This window comes from Centruroides vittatus, unplaced genomic scaffold, assembly GCF_030686945.1.
Source record: "Centruroides vittatus isolate TY-2023 unplaced genomic scaffold, ASM3068694v2 scaffold_899, whole genome shotgun sequence".
In the NCBI taxonomy this organism is placed as follows: domain Eukaryota; kingdom Metazoa; phylum Arthropoda; class Arachnida; order Scorpiones; family Buthidae; genus Centruroides; species Centruroides vittatus.
Genome location: NW_027122719.1, coordinates 372382 through 390286, shown reverse-complemented (window position 1 = coordinate 390286; position 17905 = coordinate 372382). Strand labels below are relative to the sequence as shown.

Below are 17905 nucleotides of genomic sequence, written 5' to 3'. Positions count from 1 at the left end.
TAATTTCCATAACTTTGATTAGAATAAATAAATTCTTTAATCTTTTGAACTGAAAACTTGATTATATATAAAGTAATAGTTTGGATAAAACAAATGTTTAATTTTTTTTTTACATTTTTAAATTCTTTCAATATTGTATTCACTAAAAATTTGAAGACATTTTTTTTCTAAACATTGCTACATTTCCTAGAATTTGATTACTTGTAATTCTTTTTATATCTAAAAATGGAACATTTCTTATAATTTTATTTCAAGCAACTATAATTATTATAATGATTTAAATCACATTTAATTTATTCTATAACTGAATAAGATGTAATTTATATTCATTATTATTATAGAATGATTATCAGAGAAAATTTATTTAAGTTGTTATATTATTTCTTTAGCTATTATTTTATCAAGTACTTATATTTTAATTCTAAGTAACTCCATGACAGAAAATAATAATTAAAAATTAGCAAAATATTTAATTTAATGTTTTATTTTTAAACATATGTACTAAAATTTACATCCCATTAGCATAAATAAATATCAAATTGCATGTACTCCTCCTTTGGCACCAGCAGAAAAAGGTGGAACTATTGGAGTTGGTGTTCTCATTGTTAATTCTTGTGCTTTATTATAAAATACAACACCAAAAATTACAATCATTGTTCCCAAGCCACTCAAAAATGTCACTTTATTGCCAAATGTTAATACCGATAACCAAATAAGTAATGCTCTTTTAGTCGTATTTGCAACACTGAAATAAAATTTTATAACATAAATTAGACTTTTAAATTATTTAAAATAAATATAAAAATAAATGTTTATTAAAAAAAAATAATCAAATTTTACCTGTGTGTAACAGGTGATATATATCCCAACAACATATATTCCATTAAACTCTGACAATGAAATGAAACTCCTCCAAGTACTAATATTAATATCATTTCATGGTTTAGGCCTGCCCAAACCTTAGGAAAATTAACCAACATAATTGATGCTGGTATTTGTACTCCTATAGATGCTAAACTACTGAAACACTGAAGTTCAGGAGGACTACAAATATTAAATCAAAAAATTATATCTAATACAATGTAAAAGTTTATTAAATATTATATATTTATTATTTATATAATCCAAATAATTATTTATTTATTTGGATTATTTATAAATAGTCTATAATAGTTCATTACATTAAGTATTTAGTAACTAATTCAATATTCAAACTGAATAAAAGATTAGCATTACAGTATACAGAATTTTGAGTAATTTTGTAGATAATGTACAGTGTCAAAAATATAAACTTGTTTAATTAATTAATTTTATATATTTTACATAAGTTATCATTTATATAAAACAATATCAAATATAAACAATGCAATGTATTAAAATTATTCAATTAAAATATTTTTGAATTTGCTTTGCATTAATAACTTTCTTAATTTAATTTTATAATTTGCTATTTCAGGTTCATGATCATTTCTTAATCAGTTTAAAACTTAATTTATTAATAATTATAGATTTATTTATTTAGAAATTTAGAAAAGAACAAACTGAAAGAATTTGAATTTACAACTTCTACATACTGAATGTATACAATTAATGATTCCAAATTAATCAAAACTTCATAGTAACCTAGTATTACTGATTTTTAGCATTGCTTATATTTGAAATATTAAGGTGCTAGATTATTATACTTATACATATAAAGAAAATAATATCAGTAATAATTTTCGTCAAAGTAAACTTAACATGTATCATTTTTTGTCATTTCAGAATAATAGATACAAAAACTATATCTGAAATTCCTAATTTACAAATAAGAGAGATAGTTGTTTTTACATGCAACAAATATCATATAACAAATAAACATGTATATATACAAACAATAACATGTAACAAATGAATATAAGAAAAATAGATAATCAAAATTGCATGCATTAAATAATAAATACATACTTTATACAGATTTATTTCAATTAATCTAATTCATTCATTTTAGTCAGATCAGTAAAATTTTTTATTTTGATTCCATTTATTATAATTTTTAAGATTGTATAGAAAAATAAAGCTTCAGAGAAAATAGATAAACTGTCAAAATGACAAATTATTCACTATATTAAATATGTAGACTAGATATTACCAGTATAAAATAACATGTAAAGTTTGAATGTTAAAAACAGCATTAAGATAATGAACTAAATAAAAATAAGTATCAAAGTTCTGTTTATAAAAAATGAAGTTTCAAAATTTACACTAGAGAAAATATACTATAAAAAAACTGAAAACAAATCTTATTGAATTATTGTAGTCTCGATTAACTAAGATAATTTTTCATCTTTTTCTATTAAAACTTTATTTTATAGATTCTGCATCTCTCATATTATTGGATTTAAATCCAAAAATGTATGTAATATGTTCTGAAAATGTTATAAAATGCCAGAGCCAATTCTTTTATTAAATTTTATTTAATAAAGCCAACAACTACCAGATTATATCAAGCTATTATATCACGATTATTTTAAATTAACTACTAATTAATTTATCACTAGAGGGAGGCATTAGGTGCCATCTCTTACAAGATTTAATAATTATAATTAAATTAAATAATTTAGAAAATTCTGGAAGAAAAGAATAGGCCTGGAGCAGGACTCAAATTCTCTAGTACAAATTACTTAGTTATTAATTAAAAATAATTGCAATATAATAGCTAAATATAATCTGGTAGTTGTTGGTTTATTACGTATGTCTGATTCGTAGATGTTAGTTTATAAAGTCTACTTAAAAAAAGTCAAAAAAATTTTTGATTTGAAAGTGAAAAACCCTTTGGTAAAGAGAAATTAGTTTCAAATTTTATTCAAAAATATATAATGTCAAGAGATCTTTAGAAGGAAAAAAAACTTTGTTTTAGCATTAATGAACTTCTCTTTACAACATGGAGTCAATCATCAAGAATAAAAAGAAAAATTTTAAATGTTAGAAATATATTCTTTTCAATTAAAATATAATTATATAAAATATTTACACAGTGTTGTAGCTAGGGTCTTGGCACCAAGGAAAAGATTCTGATTTCACTCCCTCAAAAACTACTAGATATTTTGAAATACTGAAAATTGCTTTGCTGATTGCATATTCTGGGGTTTTGCACCCCTGATGCATGTCCCTTTTGCCAGCCCTAGCTATGGTGCTGTAACTATATCTTGAAAGTAACTGCTACATTAAAGAGAAACCAAAAACATTTATTCATTTATAACCATTATCAAACTGTTTTAGGAGTCCAAGAACAACTTGCACAAGTTCTATTTAGAATACTAATGCCGGACTAAAACTGAAAGTTTCTAAGAGAATAAATAATTTGGTTTCCTTAATGTATCAGTTACTTTCAAAATATCTGAATACAGTACCTAGTTTTACACAATTCTTTGATATAGCTATATTTTTAAAATGATTTTTGTTTGCTAGATAACTCTTCATTTTTTTCCATATTAAAAGATATTACTAATTGTATTCACCCTTAGCTAACACTTTAATGTATTCAGACAGTTTTTCAAAATCATCAGATGTGTAAATGTTGCATCTCATAATTATATTTTACTTTTTAAAACAACAAATTTTTACATATAAAAATGTACTATCTAACTACTCCAAACTTAGATTAAGAATAAACCAAACTGTTAAAAAACTTTTCAAGTAAACAACTTTAGTGCCAAAAGACAGTTTGGTTTATCCTTAACAAATTTTTATATTTTATTTAACTATTAATGAATAATTTCAATGAGTGTAAGATTGACTTTTGCAAATAAGAATAAACTTTTGTTCTAGTCAACTCTCATATTTTTAATCAAATGTTATTTGAGTATTTCAATTAGATGAAAAATATTATTTAAGTTATTTTGAGATGACAAAATGATACTGTGTGTTAGAATATTTCAGTAACAAGGAAAAATTACCACACAAACTGGTTAATTTAACAACTGTTGAGTGTTAAAATTATTAAAAGATTTAAAATCATTAGTAAGTAATATTTATGAGTTTATTAAAAATATGACTGTTAAAAATAATTTAGATGCTCCCTGTATTATAGTATATAGGGAGCATCTAAATTATTTTTAACAGACATATTTTCAATAATCTCATAGATATTATAGATAAATAAAAACCAAAGAATAGTTTGTTTTATCAATTTTTATTTTTCTATATAAAAATCTTAAATTCAAAATATTTGTCTGATTTCTTAATAGTAAAAATAAATCTTTCTCCTATCATTCAAAACTCAAGAAATAATTTATTTATTCAAATTCAAAAATGTACTGAAAATAAGATTTTTCTAGATAAATCTAAAGTTCTAACTTTAATATAATAAATAAAAATGTTACAAGTAATTTACATTCACATGTAAAACTATGATTTGTTAAAGTGAATTCGTTTACAAAATGTGGTTTCCTTGCCTTTCTTAACAATGTATGTTGCAAAAATTAGTTAACAGTGCTGTCACAGGATGTCATTATAGATGATTTATTAATCTTTGTAAATCCTGAAGAAATTATACAAATGTAAATAGTAGTAAATTTTTACCTTTTTTTAAATTGTATACATTTTAAGATATTGTAATCGTTAAAATTATATTTTGTTGGTTTTAATGAGGCAGAAACAGTATAAGAATGAAAAACAAGAATGTTAAAAACTGTAATGTTAGAATTTTAATTTTGTACTAGGTGGCTCAACAGCTCAATTGATGTTAACTCACTTAAAATTAAAATTTTTTTTAAAAGCAGGCAAATTTATAAAACAAAAATCAATGAAATTACTAAAAAATTAAAATAAATTTAAATTTGATTATCTTTTGTGCAAAAAAAATAATAAAAATAAATAAATAATAAAAAAAAGAGTTGCAATTAATTAAAAAATTGTAAGGGCTCAAAAAATGAAGGCAAAATTGAATAAATAATAATATTAAATAATTATTAAAAATAATTATAAAAACAAATTAAATTAATATTAAATAAATTAAGCCAAAAATTAACTAAAACTAAAACTAATAAAATAATTAAAGCTCTGGTCATTAAACTAAAACCAAAATTTAAAATAAATTAAATCAAAACACTAAAATCAAATCAATTGGAAATTAAAATGTTTTTAAAAACTGTTTAAAACTGTTTTAAAATTTTCAAATTGTAAATCAAATTAATTTTAAATTTATGTTATTTGTGTGTTGCAGTGACAGAACATTTTGCTTTTAATATACAGAGGGGTGCAAAAGTAGGTAAACAGTTGAGAATCTGAAAAATACAAATGTTTGCAGTTCATTATTATTATTATCTTATTTGTGATTTAATTTGTACATAAAAATAAATGTTTTATTTCCTATTTTCTCCCTGTATGTTTTCTCCCATAACAACAACTGTATACCTACTTTTGCACCCCCTACATATATCCGATATATATATATACACACACACACAGATAAATATTATTGAAATTAATTTAAAAACTAAAACTAGGGGTCCATTTCTGAACGATATTTTCACCGACGGCAAATTTTGTTTTCCAATGGATGACGAACATTTAATTGAAATCGTGCATCAATACCTGTTCTATTTGATTTATTTCATTTGAAATACATGGACATTAGGTACAAAATAAATATTTCTTTGTTTTGTTTAATAAAATATGAAATGCATGTTGGGACATTTGAAAGTATTCAAAAAATATAGATTCGTCATCTATTAATTTTTTATAAAGAGTATGAAACTCCCCTTCTGTTGCTTTTTTTTGTCCATGCTTGATGTACCCACTAGCAGCACTTTCTTGATTGCATTTCTTTTTCTTCTTCATCCAAACATTTAGCTATCACAGCCAATTCATCCTCAGAAAAGCCCACGACCACTCACCGACAGTATGGCCACATCACTATTGTGTGTAAATACTCATCACATTACCATGCCAGACGTCACTGTTACGAAACGGTCACTGTGCCAGCAACATCGCTGTTGTGTATAAATGGACTCTAAATCTGCATATGTGTATTTTGTGTATAACCAAAGGTTATTATTCACTCACCAAATTTAAAGAGCAGTTGCTATGGGAGCAAACAAATAGCAGTCTCTTCAACTTCAAGTCTGAGTCAAAAGTCTCACATCTCCTATCCTATGCAAAGATCTCCCTTCCCCTTTGTTAATTAACCCTTTTTATGAATTCATGCAGAGGAAGTTAATGGGTGGTCCTTTTGAGGACGGAATTGTAGACTCCACAGGAGATTCCATGTGACCTACTTACAAGCTGCTACTTTGTAAAGTGTTTGTTTAAGTTTTAATGGGAACAGAACATTTTGCTTTTAATATATATACAGATTTTGAATTATATTAAATAGTGAAATTGCAAAAAAAAAATATAAAAATCATAAATGAATTAATAAAAAATTTTAATATAAAATATAGTAAATTTTTGACTGACATTTATAATTTTAATGTATATACATTTATAAGGAAAAGCCAATTGAAGAGGGACCAGCAGGTCCTAAATGCATTTTTGCATACGTATACATCTAAGCAAATATAAATTGATGTATATTAATATAAATTAGGCTGTTAATGTATGATATGTCCATTATATAAAAAATTATTTTTATTACTTACAATTACAATTTAATGAAATTGTATAAAATTAGTAATAATTAAATGGATTGACAGCAATGTTAAATATAAAATATTTGACAATAATTTAATATCACAAATAATAAAATATTCATGAAAGATAAAAGTTTGAAAGATGTATTCTAATAAATGCTAAAAGTTTTAACTAAAACTAAATGTTTCGAAGTATTTTGAACACGAAAACAATATTAACAAAAATTTCAAAACTTTTATATTTATAATCATATGATTACAATTTCAAAATACTTAAGTTTCTCAATGCACACTATAAACAGTTCTATGTATATTTTGTATATACAGAGCTCTGCATTCTACAGATATGTTTTGTTGAACAAGTAATAATATTTATGTTAATTTGTATAGTAAAATTTTATTAAAATAAATGTTTTAAATTGTACTGAAGTTTTTACTTCAATACAGTTTAAAGTTATATTTTGATTATCAGACTAAATTTATAATAAAAAATATAATAAACTAAAGACAAAATTACAAAATATTTAATACAATGATTAGCAACTTACCTATAGGTAACTTTTTCTCCACTTAATAACATTTTAGAATATACATTTTGAAAACTAGATAAAAAATTAATAATAAAAGTTTTATGAAATTATATTAAATTGCATTTTAAAATTTTATAAATTTTTTCTAATCTTAAATATTTAATTATGAAAAATTTCTACTAACCATTCTGAAAGATTTGTTGCCACAGCTGCAATAAATCCTAAAGTATTAAAACTCAATTCATTTGCACTACACAGAGCCAATCCACCCATGACAGGAAAGAGAGATGATATAACCAAAAGACTTGTCTTATCACCAAGAATTAACCTGGATATTACAACTGTAAAAACAGGTGCTGAACTTTTCACTGTTTCAGCAAATGAAACAGGAACATACCAAAGTGCAATTAACCCAAGTAGGACAGTAGAAAACCTTTAAAATAAATGAAAAAAATTAATATAATGTTGTTTCAATCAAATACAGAATTTTTAATTAACAATTGTGAAAACTAATACAATAATTCAATCTCAAATGTAAGATATAACAGCATGCAAATTTAGCACACACTCAGGACTAGAGACTGGCTGCTTAAGACAGGTGTCCATAAAAAATTGCTATATATTTTACAATACCTGTTGATATTTTTAAATAATTGATACACAGTTTTGTGTTGTAAAAAAACAGTTGTCTGCTTTTATAATTTAAGAAATTAGAAATATCTAAAGAATTTCTGATTACATCTTTTACAACACAAAACTGTGTATCAATTATTTAAAAATATCACCAAGTATTGTAAAATATATAGCAATTTTTTACAGACACCAGTCTTAAGCAGACAGACTCTAGTCTTGAGTGTCTGCTAAATGTACTGTACTGTACATGCTACTGTATGATATATTATAACTGAGATTGAATTGTACTAGTTTTCATGATTGTTAACTAAAAATCCTGTATTTGATTCCAAATTTAATGGTATAATAATCTAAAATGTAATTTAAAAAATCTCCATTCTTGAAATCTAAAAAAGCCATTTATATTTATAATTAAGATAGATTGTTCTTTCTTTCAATCAGTAACTTTTAAAATGATAATTTATCAGATCTCTTATTTTACTGGATAATTACTTTTGCTTCTAGAATTACTTTTTGTAAATATAATTTATAAGTTATAAAAAATTAAAATATTACAAAATATTTTTGAATTTAAATGATATTACTAAGATAATGATAAAAAAACATTTATAAAGTAATTTTCTTTTAACATACTTATATTAGCAATCATTCTATTGAGCTAAATATCTTTCTTCTTGTAGACTGCATTTCTTAATAACTATACACACTCAGAACAGACTAGATTCGAACGTTTTCGGGTCATATTTAATGACCGAAAACGTTCGAATCTAGTAATAAATACGGCTGCAATTTTACAAGGTGTTCTGAGTGTGTATAGCTAAATCTTTTCCAACTATCCACCAGCATTATTATTAATATTTTCTATCAACTTTGTTTTTCACAAAAGCACACAAATTACATTTGATATTTAATTTCAGTGTTGCATTAGATCAATAGAGATCAACAACAAAAATAGGATCACCATCAAAATTTTATCAAAGGATGTTATACAGTACTTAACAAATTAGCAAAAGGAACAGTAATCGACCCATGGTTTAATTATTGTCATATTAGTGTCTTAGCATTCCCCATACACAAAATACTTATTTTATACACTTGTGTAATTTCAAAATATTTGAAGAAATTAAATAATTAACACTAGTCTTTAAGAAAGATCTAACAATATTCAGTTTAAACAATTTTTAAAGAATTTCTAAAAAATTTAACTTATTAAAGCTAGAAACATAACTAAATGATCACATTAAATAATTGGGATATATAACTCTTCAAATGTAATGATTAATACTAACTAAGTAATTTGCTACTAGACAGACATTAGGCACTATCTCTTGAGTAAATTAATAAATTTAGTTAAGAGATGTTTGATATACTTATTAAACCTTCTTATAAAATAGTTTAAAAATAATTCTATTGCTAAATTGTACATATGATTGCCATATTTCTTATTTTTAATTAAACAAATTATTTTTGATTAACTTGTTCATTACACTTAACTCAGACATGATTAACAATAAAAAAAAACTATTTTTTTATGAATATATCCTTACCTTAAACTGCCAACGAGAGCCATTCGTAATAAACACTGAAGTGTTATTTTTCTTGGAGGTAATTTTTTATATAATCCACACGAGAAATGTAATTGAATATATCCACAAATAGCACAACAAAACATTTGAACAATTCCTATATATAAGAAAGTTATATTAAAAAGTCTTTTTTGAAATAAATGTAATATGAAAATGTTTTTTCAAATTAAAACTTACTATAATTTTACCATAAAATTTTGAATTTTATTTTCATAATTATATTTACATTAATATATATTTATTTTTGACATTAAAATATCATTTCATACTAATAGAAAGCATTGGAAAGTATTAACTTTTTCAGAAAATAAAATCATTTAAAATGTCATTTGAATACAATAATAATTATTTTTCTACTCACAAACTAACATATGTAAAAAAAAAATCTTGTAATTTCTGATTACTTTGAATACTACAATTTAAAATTTATTCAAAAGAAAGAGTTTTAATATTAGTTTCAATTAATTATTTTTAAAATTACACTGACTTTTAACAGAAGTGCTTTTTAAATGAAAATATCATAGTCATATCTGATTTTGAAACAAAAGTTATGCTTCTTCACCAATTTTAAACATATGATATTGGCAGAAAATCATATATCAAGAGGAAATGTGATAAGTCAATATTTTTATTATGATTAATCATAGTGAGATTTTGGAATAAAATCAAATAGCTGATTATAAGCATTTTAATAGAACTGTATTAATTTTCAATTTAGTTTTTGAAAATTATTATTATAAAATACAAGAACTATTGTAATAATATTATTTACTTATTTTAAAAATATCATTTATTGCAAGGTAGCAATTTAAACTATTTAAATATAAAATAATACTTTTGTATTTTATTTTGAAATAAAGTACAATAGTATTATTTTATATTTAAATAGTTTAAATTGCTACCTTGCAATAAATGATATTTTTCTATATTTGTAGTTTCTTTATTATTGTTTATTGTATAAGATGATAGTTTTAATTTAAAATTATTTTAATTTTAAAACTATTATTATATTATAAATATAATGTAACATGATTTAACATTATTGTTGTTTTTTAATATGTAATAAAAGCACACAAATTATTGCATTATATTTATGTTTAAATATTTACATACTTAAAAATATTAACTAGAAACACTACAAAGCTATGTTTTATGGTTTCATATAAAAATTCATAATAATAATGAATTTTAATAAAATCTAATGCACCATTATTATAAAGTTAACTTTTTAATAAAAATATTTTTAGAATTATAAAGAATTAAAAAACTTACCTAAAACAGTTGGATCACCTTTTCGATATGCAAGAATATATTTATTCAAAAACAGTGTTGTGAAACTAAAAAAATACCATAATACTAAAAATATAATCGCTTTCCAGTTACACAGTCCTCTAGAAATATCAACTATATGACAGTCACTTGATTTCAGTTTGTTCATCTTTGAGGAATGATTTATTAATCCATTAGGTATTTGAGAAAGTTTTTGATAATTATCTAAGTCATCTGAATTATCACAATTGACAATAGCATCATATTTGCTTTGTAAACGTAAGTTTTCTGTATCAGAATTATCCATATTTGAATTTTTGACTGATATTGTCATTTTCTTAAATATAGGTGAGTGAAGTTCTGCTTTTTCATCACTGTTTTCAAAACAAGAAATTTCATCCTTGTGAGTTTTCTCAATTTGATTTAAGTCAAAAACCAAATGTTTATTAAAATTCACATCAGAGAAACCATCTGAAAAAACAATATTCATATTAATAATTATTTTCAAATAAATGAAACTAAATTCTAAATCTCGGCAATTCTGCAAATACACTGCTTTAAACTTATTTCAAATTTTATATCATTTCGCAATTTGATAATTGTGTTGTGAAAAACAGAACATTCTGTAAGTTTATAAGTAATTTAGTCAAGGTTTTCTGAAATCTTGTGCTTCATTGATTTAATGACTGTAATTCTATTCTCTTTAAAATTATGTTTAAATAACCTTGACAGATCAAATAAGTCTTAAATGATTTCAACCTTCAATACATAAACCCTAAAAAAATGTTTATTAGTTTAATATCAAATTTGTCAAAAAACAAAAATTTCATTGAAATAACAATACTTAAGATTTTCTATTCTCTTTTTTCTGTAAATTACTAACACTTTATATATTAATAAAATTATTAGTTAATGATTATTATGTTACTTCTATTATTTATGCATAATTAAGTATTGAGAATAACAATACCTATATAATAAATGAATATATTTTGAACCTCGAGTATATTTTTAATTGTTTCATTATATTATAGACTTGTATTTCATATATAATCTACATATAGATAGTTGAAAATTAATTATTAAGTTTGTTTTTATTCAAAATATTAATCACTAAGAAAAATAAATACAATATAAATATTGTTTAAAAAATTGTGGCTTAATTATTTATCAGTTATACATATCTGTTAAATCTGAAAATCCAAAAAGGATATTGGAATTCAATATTATCTTTGAGTAAAATATTTGTTTTCAAATCAAAATTGAAGATAATTAATTGAAATAGATAACTTTCTGCATATAGCTAAAAGTCAATATCAACTAAAGAAAAAATTTAGCTTTATTTGCAACAAAACTTTTGATTGATGGGAAAAAATTACATATTGGTATTTTCATTAATAAATACAGGAAATCCTCATTAATTTGAACTTGAATAGTTTGAAATCCTGTAAGTTCGTAACTGTACTTTTGTCCCAGCTGAGGATATAGAGATTTATATGTTAAGGAATTCAATTAATTTGAAATATGACTACTTCAAAATTCAAAGTGAAAATTCTGTGACTGTGCATAGGTTAACTTGTTCATTTAGATCAAAGTTCCTCCATGCTGTAATAGAACAATAGACCAAGAACAACTCCAATATAGTCAATATGACTTTGTTTTACAGTAACACATTTTCAGATGTCACCTTGTATATAGATTACCCCTTTTTTTCTTATTTCATAAAATACAGCTGGGTTTTGGGATTACAAGAATGAGCAACAAGTAACAGATTGAGATATCTGTAGGGCTCTAGACCAGGGGTGGCAAACCTGTGGCACGTAAGAGAAATCATCTGGCATGTAATGTATCATATGATTTCTGTCCTTTTCAATCATCCTTTCTGTTTATCACCTGATCATCTTGTTTTCAATCAGATTTTTTTACATTTATTCGAATTAAAGCGTATTTGTTTAATTTCTTTAAATATCATTATTCGAAGTCTAAGACTTTGGCATGCATTAACATCTTTAAAGTTAAGTATGCTTACAATATGGCAAGTGGACTCAAAAAGGTTTGCCATCTAGACTAATACTTTTGGGCCACTTTTAAAATAATTTCAAGGAATGCTTTACCTTTTGTAAAACCTATCTGGTGACCTGTGAGGTTCTCCCCAGACACATGCTGTTTATTTATATTATTATTATTATTATTATCATTAATTAACCCTTTTAATGAAAATGTCATTATTGATGTTCTTTCAATCTGTATTCTTTCATCCTTCAATTATCGACATACTAACATTCATTCAGAATTTGTAGTTTTTTAATTTTGAAATTCTGATTAGTGTATTTTTTTTGTTTAAATGTAGAAGTGATTCTCTAAATTATATTTTGAATCATTGTAAGTATTTCTATATTCCTTATGAAATACTGCCTTAACTTAGGACTCCTAAACTTCAATTACAATATATTTGGAGTTTACAGCACTAAAATACAATACCTAAAATAAATGTGTAAATGAATTTGCCCACATATTTGAAAATCCAGACAAAATGAAAATGTGGATGTTGTCGAGACCCAATTAGTCCAGATTTTTGATGCTTCACTGTTTTTTTTTTATTGATAAACCTAAAATAAGTGGATAAAAACATTTTATATAACAAACTACAGTTGAACATCCAATAATAGCTACCTCTAAACAGCAGCCGTTTTTTTCAGAAACATTTCTTTTTGATATACAGGGGGTCCTTGTTTAACAAGTATTCGTTATCTGAGTTCCTATAGTTAAGTGGTCAAAAAATTATGGAACACCACTTAAAATAATTCCCCACACTTACAAGGTTTCCCTGGAGGATGGTAACTTCCTCTTCACCATGTGATCTACATGCATTTTTTGTTTTGACTTCAGTTCTGGCTGGTTTTTCTGTTTCGTTTTCTGATTTTCTTATTGAAATTATGTCAATGATGATGATGGAGTTCGTAAAAGAAACCTGCTTCATACAGTCTAGATGTAAAAATAGACATAATTAATTGATAGAAGAAAGGAGAATGTGTAATTGATATTTCTCATGTCTTTAACATCCCTGAGACTACAGTTTCCACAATTGTTAAGAAAGCCTTAGATTTGGAAGCCAAAGCTAAAACTAGGCTATGCTACTGTAAATGAAAACAAACAACTGAGGAATGATGTAATGGAAATAATGGAAAAGTATCTGGCAATGTGGATTGAAGATATCTATCAACAACATATACTTATAAGCTTAGTCCTAATCCAAGAAAAGCTTTATCTTTGTATGAAGATATTCAAAGTGAGGTGAGAGAGGAAGAGGCAGCAAAAGCTAAAAATTTTTTGGCATTAAAAGGCTGGTTTCACCATTTTCAAAAATGTTATGGATTTAAAAACAACTTTAAATTCATTTTTCATATATAAAATACTCAGCAGTCAGTAAAAATGAAACAACCAGGTCCTTCTAAAATTTAGTTATAAATAATTTCTAATATTCAATTATGTTAATAGTAAATATTTTATTGTCCCTATTTACACCTATATAAACATTTCTTTCATGTTTTTCATTGAATTTTGCTTTATTGAAGTACATTTAGTAAGTTTATTAAACATTTTTCATATGATTTTCTATGAAATTATGATCCTTACTTTACATAGATTCATTTAAAGAGACAACTTTTTGGTCCTAGTTAGTCACATTAAATGAGGACCTCCTGTACATACAAAATAATCTCAAACAATAGTCATTTACATTCTTGTTAATGGTCACTGTTCATAGATTTTTACATTTATGTATATAAAATTAATTTAAAAAAAACCTGGTATATTGGAGAATGCTATAAGAATAATTGGGTGTACTATAGATTACTCCCTATGGAGTTTCAGGACTTTGATTATATATTTGAACTCAAGGGACCGAGACGAGTTCAACGATACCCTATTTTTGGACCAGAGATGAAAAATAAAAAAGTTATCACACTTTTTAAGTTACCATACTTCTTTAATGCTCTCATGCAGACGGCACCGTAGTTGCTAGTATTGCCATCTTGTGGTAAAGTCTGCAAACCGTGACGTCAGACTACGGTCATCTCCCGGAGCGTTAAACACGCGATACAAGAGCGGAGAGAGCGACGCAACTTCCGATCATCGCGCGATCGCCATTTCAGTTAAGATTACTTATGGCAGCGAACATGGCGGCCCGACCGACCTCTCATATGGGAGCCACCACACGCTGCCATGTGCTAAACTAGTGATCGATTCACGGTAGTTCTTGAACAAAGTAATAAAGAGGAGAAACGTCTACTAAAGGCAATTTTAACGGCAAGCATGCGACTCCCGATTGCGATAGCGAGGCCGACTTAGCGGAGAGCGACGCAACTCCCTATCATCTCGCGATCACCGGAAAAAAGTATGATAACTTTTTTATTTTTCGTCTCCGGTCCAAAAGTAGAGTATCGTTGAACTCGTCTCGGTCCCGAGTTCAGATATATACCCAAACACACGAAATTCCATAGGGAGTAATCTATAGTATACCCGAATAATTTACAAACAGCATAGATAAGATAATAGCCTATCAGCCTGATTAATATTATTTGATGGTGTTTCATCATAATACATGTACAAGATGCAATTTATTCTAAGCTAATGAAAAGAAAAAGAAAAGTCTACAAAAATAATATGAAAGATCTATCATTTTTGACTTTAATTATAATATGACAAAATAAATAAGAAACAGCTGTTGCTTATTTACTTTGTTAGCTAGTAGTTGCATATTAACTTTAAAAAAAAATGTACCATGCAGCAGTTATATCCTTCATGAGTTATTAAATATATCATTATATCAAAACATTAGAAGAATAGTAAAAAACGGCTGTGGTATAAAGGTTTTTAAGAGTGTTTATTTATATTTGTACATAACGCAGTCATAGAAGAATTTAAATTATATCAAATCCATATAAATAAATATTTAATGACATTTCAAATAAATTTGAAATAGAAATCTCTAAAATTAATGGAAAGAATAAATTAAATAAAATGAAATTTAAAAATATATAGCAATACTGAAATGGGCTTGGCCAATTTTTGTTTAAGAATTCAATAGTAAGAAAACAAAATAGATATTACTCAATAAGGTAACCATCATTAATATTTTGAGAATTTGCCTAAAATATTTTTTTTATTGACTAAATATATAACAATACTTTCACATATATCTTTTTCTTCTGAGAATTTGAAAAATGTAATCTAAATGTATTTAATAAAGATTTAATTTTTTGAGGCAAAACTTATTTATTTTTTTATAGTTTTCTCAATAGTTAGCAATAAATTTTAAGCTATTTCTATATAATATAATCAACTAAGAATAACAATTAACCTTGAATTTCCCAAGCCAGTTTTTAATATCAGATGTTAAGTATACAGATAAAAAATATATCTAAGTATATAGATTTTATTTACAAATCACCTAACATTTAATTTTATGTTATTTTAAATCATTTTATTATCCTTTTATGTTCTTTTCTATTTTTTATTAGTAATAACTGATATAAATTTATCATGTATATGAAAACACTAATATTTTATATGTCAATTCCAAGTATAAAGAAAAAATAAAAATATTGGAATAATTAATTTAATTAAATCTTAAATCATATATAAATGGCAGATAAGCACATACCATTTAAATCTTAAAACATAAAATAAACAAGATTATATATGCATAAAAACCATTTACATTTAACACGAATAAAAGTTTTGATTTTTCTTATTTCAATAATTACGATAAGCAACATTAATTACCTATTTTAAAATTAAACTTTAAGATTTGCCAATTGTTTGGATGCAATTATTCATATATTACATTGGCATTGATTAGATAAATTCTAATCATGCAAGCACAATAATCATCTTAATGATTATAATTATACAATCATTATACAAAATATTTCCTTGCATTTTTTTTGAGAAATTAAAACATACATAAATTATGAAAGTAATGGTACAAATGCAGCTCTAAATGAGGCAGTTGGGCTGTAGACAATGCCCATAGGTGTAAAAATATCAAAAGGAACCAATTGTCTACATGTGATCCTCTAGACAAGGTCTAGAATTTGGGTGGGTCTAAACTCCTCACTCAGAACTGAAATTTCACTATATTGTTTATCCGGTTTTGGTTAATGTAACCCTTGGTGCCAAGATGGCGGCTCGTCTCTGATTCCAGCAAGGAAACAGTGGGACACACGTTCTAACCTAACCTATTCTAATAATTATGGTAATTTATTAGAATAGGTTAGGTTAGGTTAGAACGTGCGTCCCACTGTTTCCTTGCTGGAATCAGAGACGAGCCGCCATCTTGGCACCAAGGGTTACATTAACCCAGTTGGGTAATGCATTTCATTTGTATTAAGTCCCTTCAATCAGCATTACTATTGTTATAAAATTTCATTATTATATATATCATTTTATTAATGAAAATGTCTTTAAAAGTTTAAAAACTTGTACTTTTTTAGCAGAAATCGCGATTGTATTGGTACGTTTTGTATGAATTATCTATTTAAAAGGGCATTTTCCAATAGAAGTTTCATACATCACGTGGTAGAAAATTACAGTAATAAAACATAACACAATTCATTTACGATCAAATTCATATAAAGCTTAATAGCAAATATAATTTTCATAAAGTAAATTTTGATAACTTACACGTTTCTCCAAACGTCAAAGTAAACCGAATACACCTTTAATACACGTCACATCCTACAGTAACGTGTTGAATAGATTTTACGGTTCGCAGCATCACCTACAATAAATATATATATTTTTAAAATAATTCATAGAAATATATTTTAAAATATTAATTAATTTTATAATTATAATTATAAAACTTAATATTATTTCATAAATATAAATATTTAATTTATAAAAAATATATATGTATTAATTTTATAAATTTTATAATAATTATATGCTGTATATTGCCTTTATTGTTTTTAAAAAGATATTTTCATTTTTAATTGAAAGCATATATACGTTTTTTTCATCCTATGACCTTCAATTTTAACTTATAATAGAGCAGAAAAATTTTAAATAACATTATAATTAGAAAAAAGTATTTGTGCAATGTAATAGAAAGTAGATTAGCAGGTGGTGCAACATCTGTAGAAATTAGAATAAAAAATAAAAATGAATCGATTTCTAAATTATTTATTTCGAATATAAAATTATAGGTTTGAAGTATCTGTAAAAAAAAGTTAAGAACAAAATTTAATGATTAACGTCGCAAAATGAT

General features: G+C 24.8%; 1 protein-coding gene across 1 annotated transcript; it reads right to left on the bottom strand.

The window, feature by feature from the left end:
* Nucleotides 1–468: 468 nt before the first annotated feature.
* On the bottom strand, nt 469–17440 carry LOC136990275 (solute carrier family 35 member E2A-like). Its single transcript, XM_067288660.1, has 7 exons — nt 17320–17440; nt 10636–11103; nt 9325–9460; nt 7329–7577; nt 7163–7216; nt 841–1044; nt 469–745 (listed from the first exon to the last, which is right to left on the bottom strand). The coding sequence occupies exons 2-7, from the start codon at nt 10964–10966 to the stop codon at nt 535–537; spliced, it is 1185 nt and encodes a 394-aa protein (XP_067144761.1). The 5' UTR covers nt 10967–11103; nt 17320–17440; the 3' UTR covers nt 469–534.
* Between the last annotated feature and the right edge of the window lie 465 nt (nt 17441–17905).

What these genes read in the sequence shown, in the direction of transcription:
- LOC136990275 (XM_067288660.1), bottom strand. Translation starts at nt 10,966, where the DNA reads ATGACAATATCAGTCAAAAATTCAAATATGGATAATTCTGATACAGAA. An exon ending in AGGTGATCCAACTGTTTTAG is followed by an intron (nt 9,461 to 10,635) that starts GTAAGTTTTTTA and finishes TCTTATATATAG; the next exon opens with GAATTGTTCAAATGTTTTGT. An exon ending in GCTCTCGTTGGCAGTTTAAG is followed by an intron (nt 7,578 to 9,324) that starts GTAAGGATATAT and finishes TTTATTTTAAAG; the next exon opens with GTTTTCTACTGTCCTACTTG.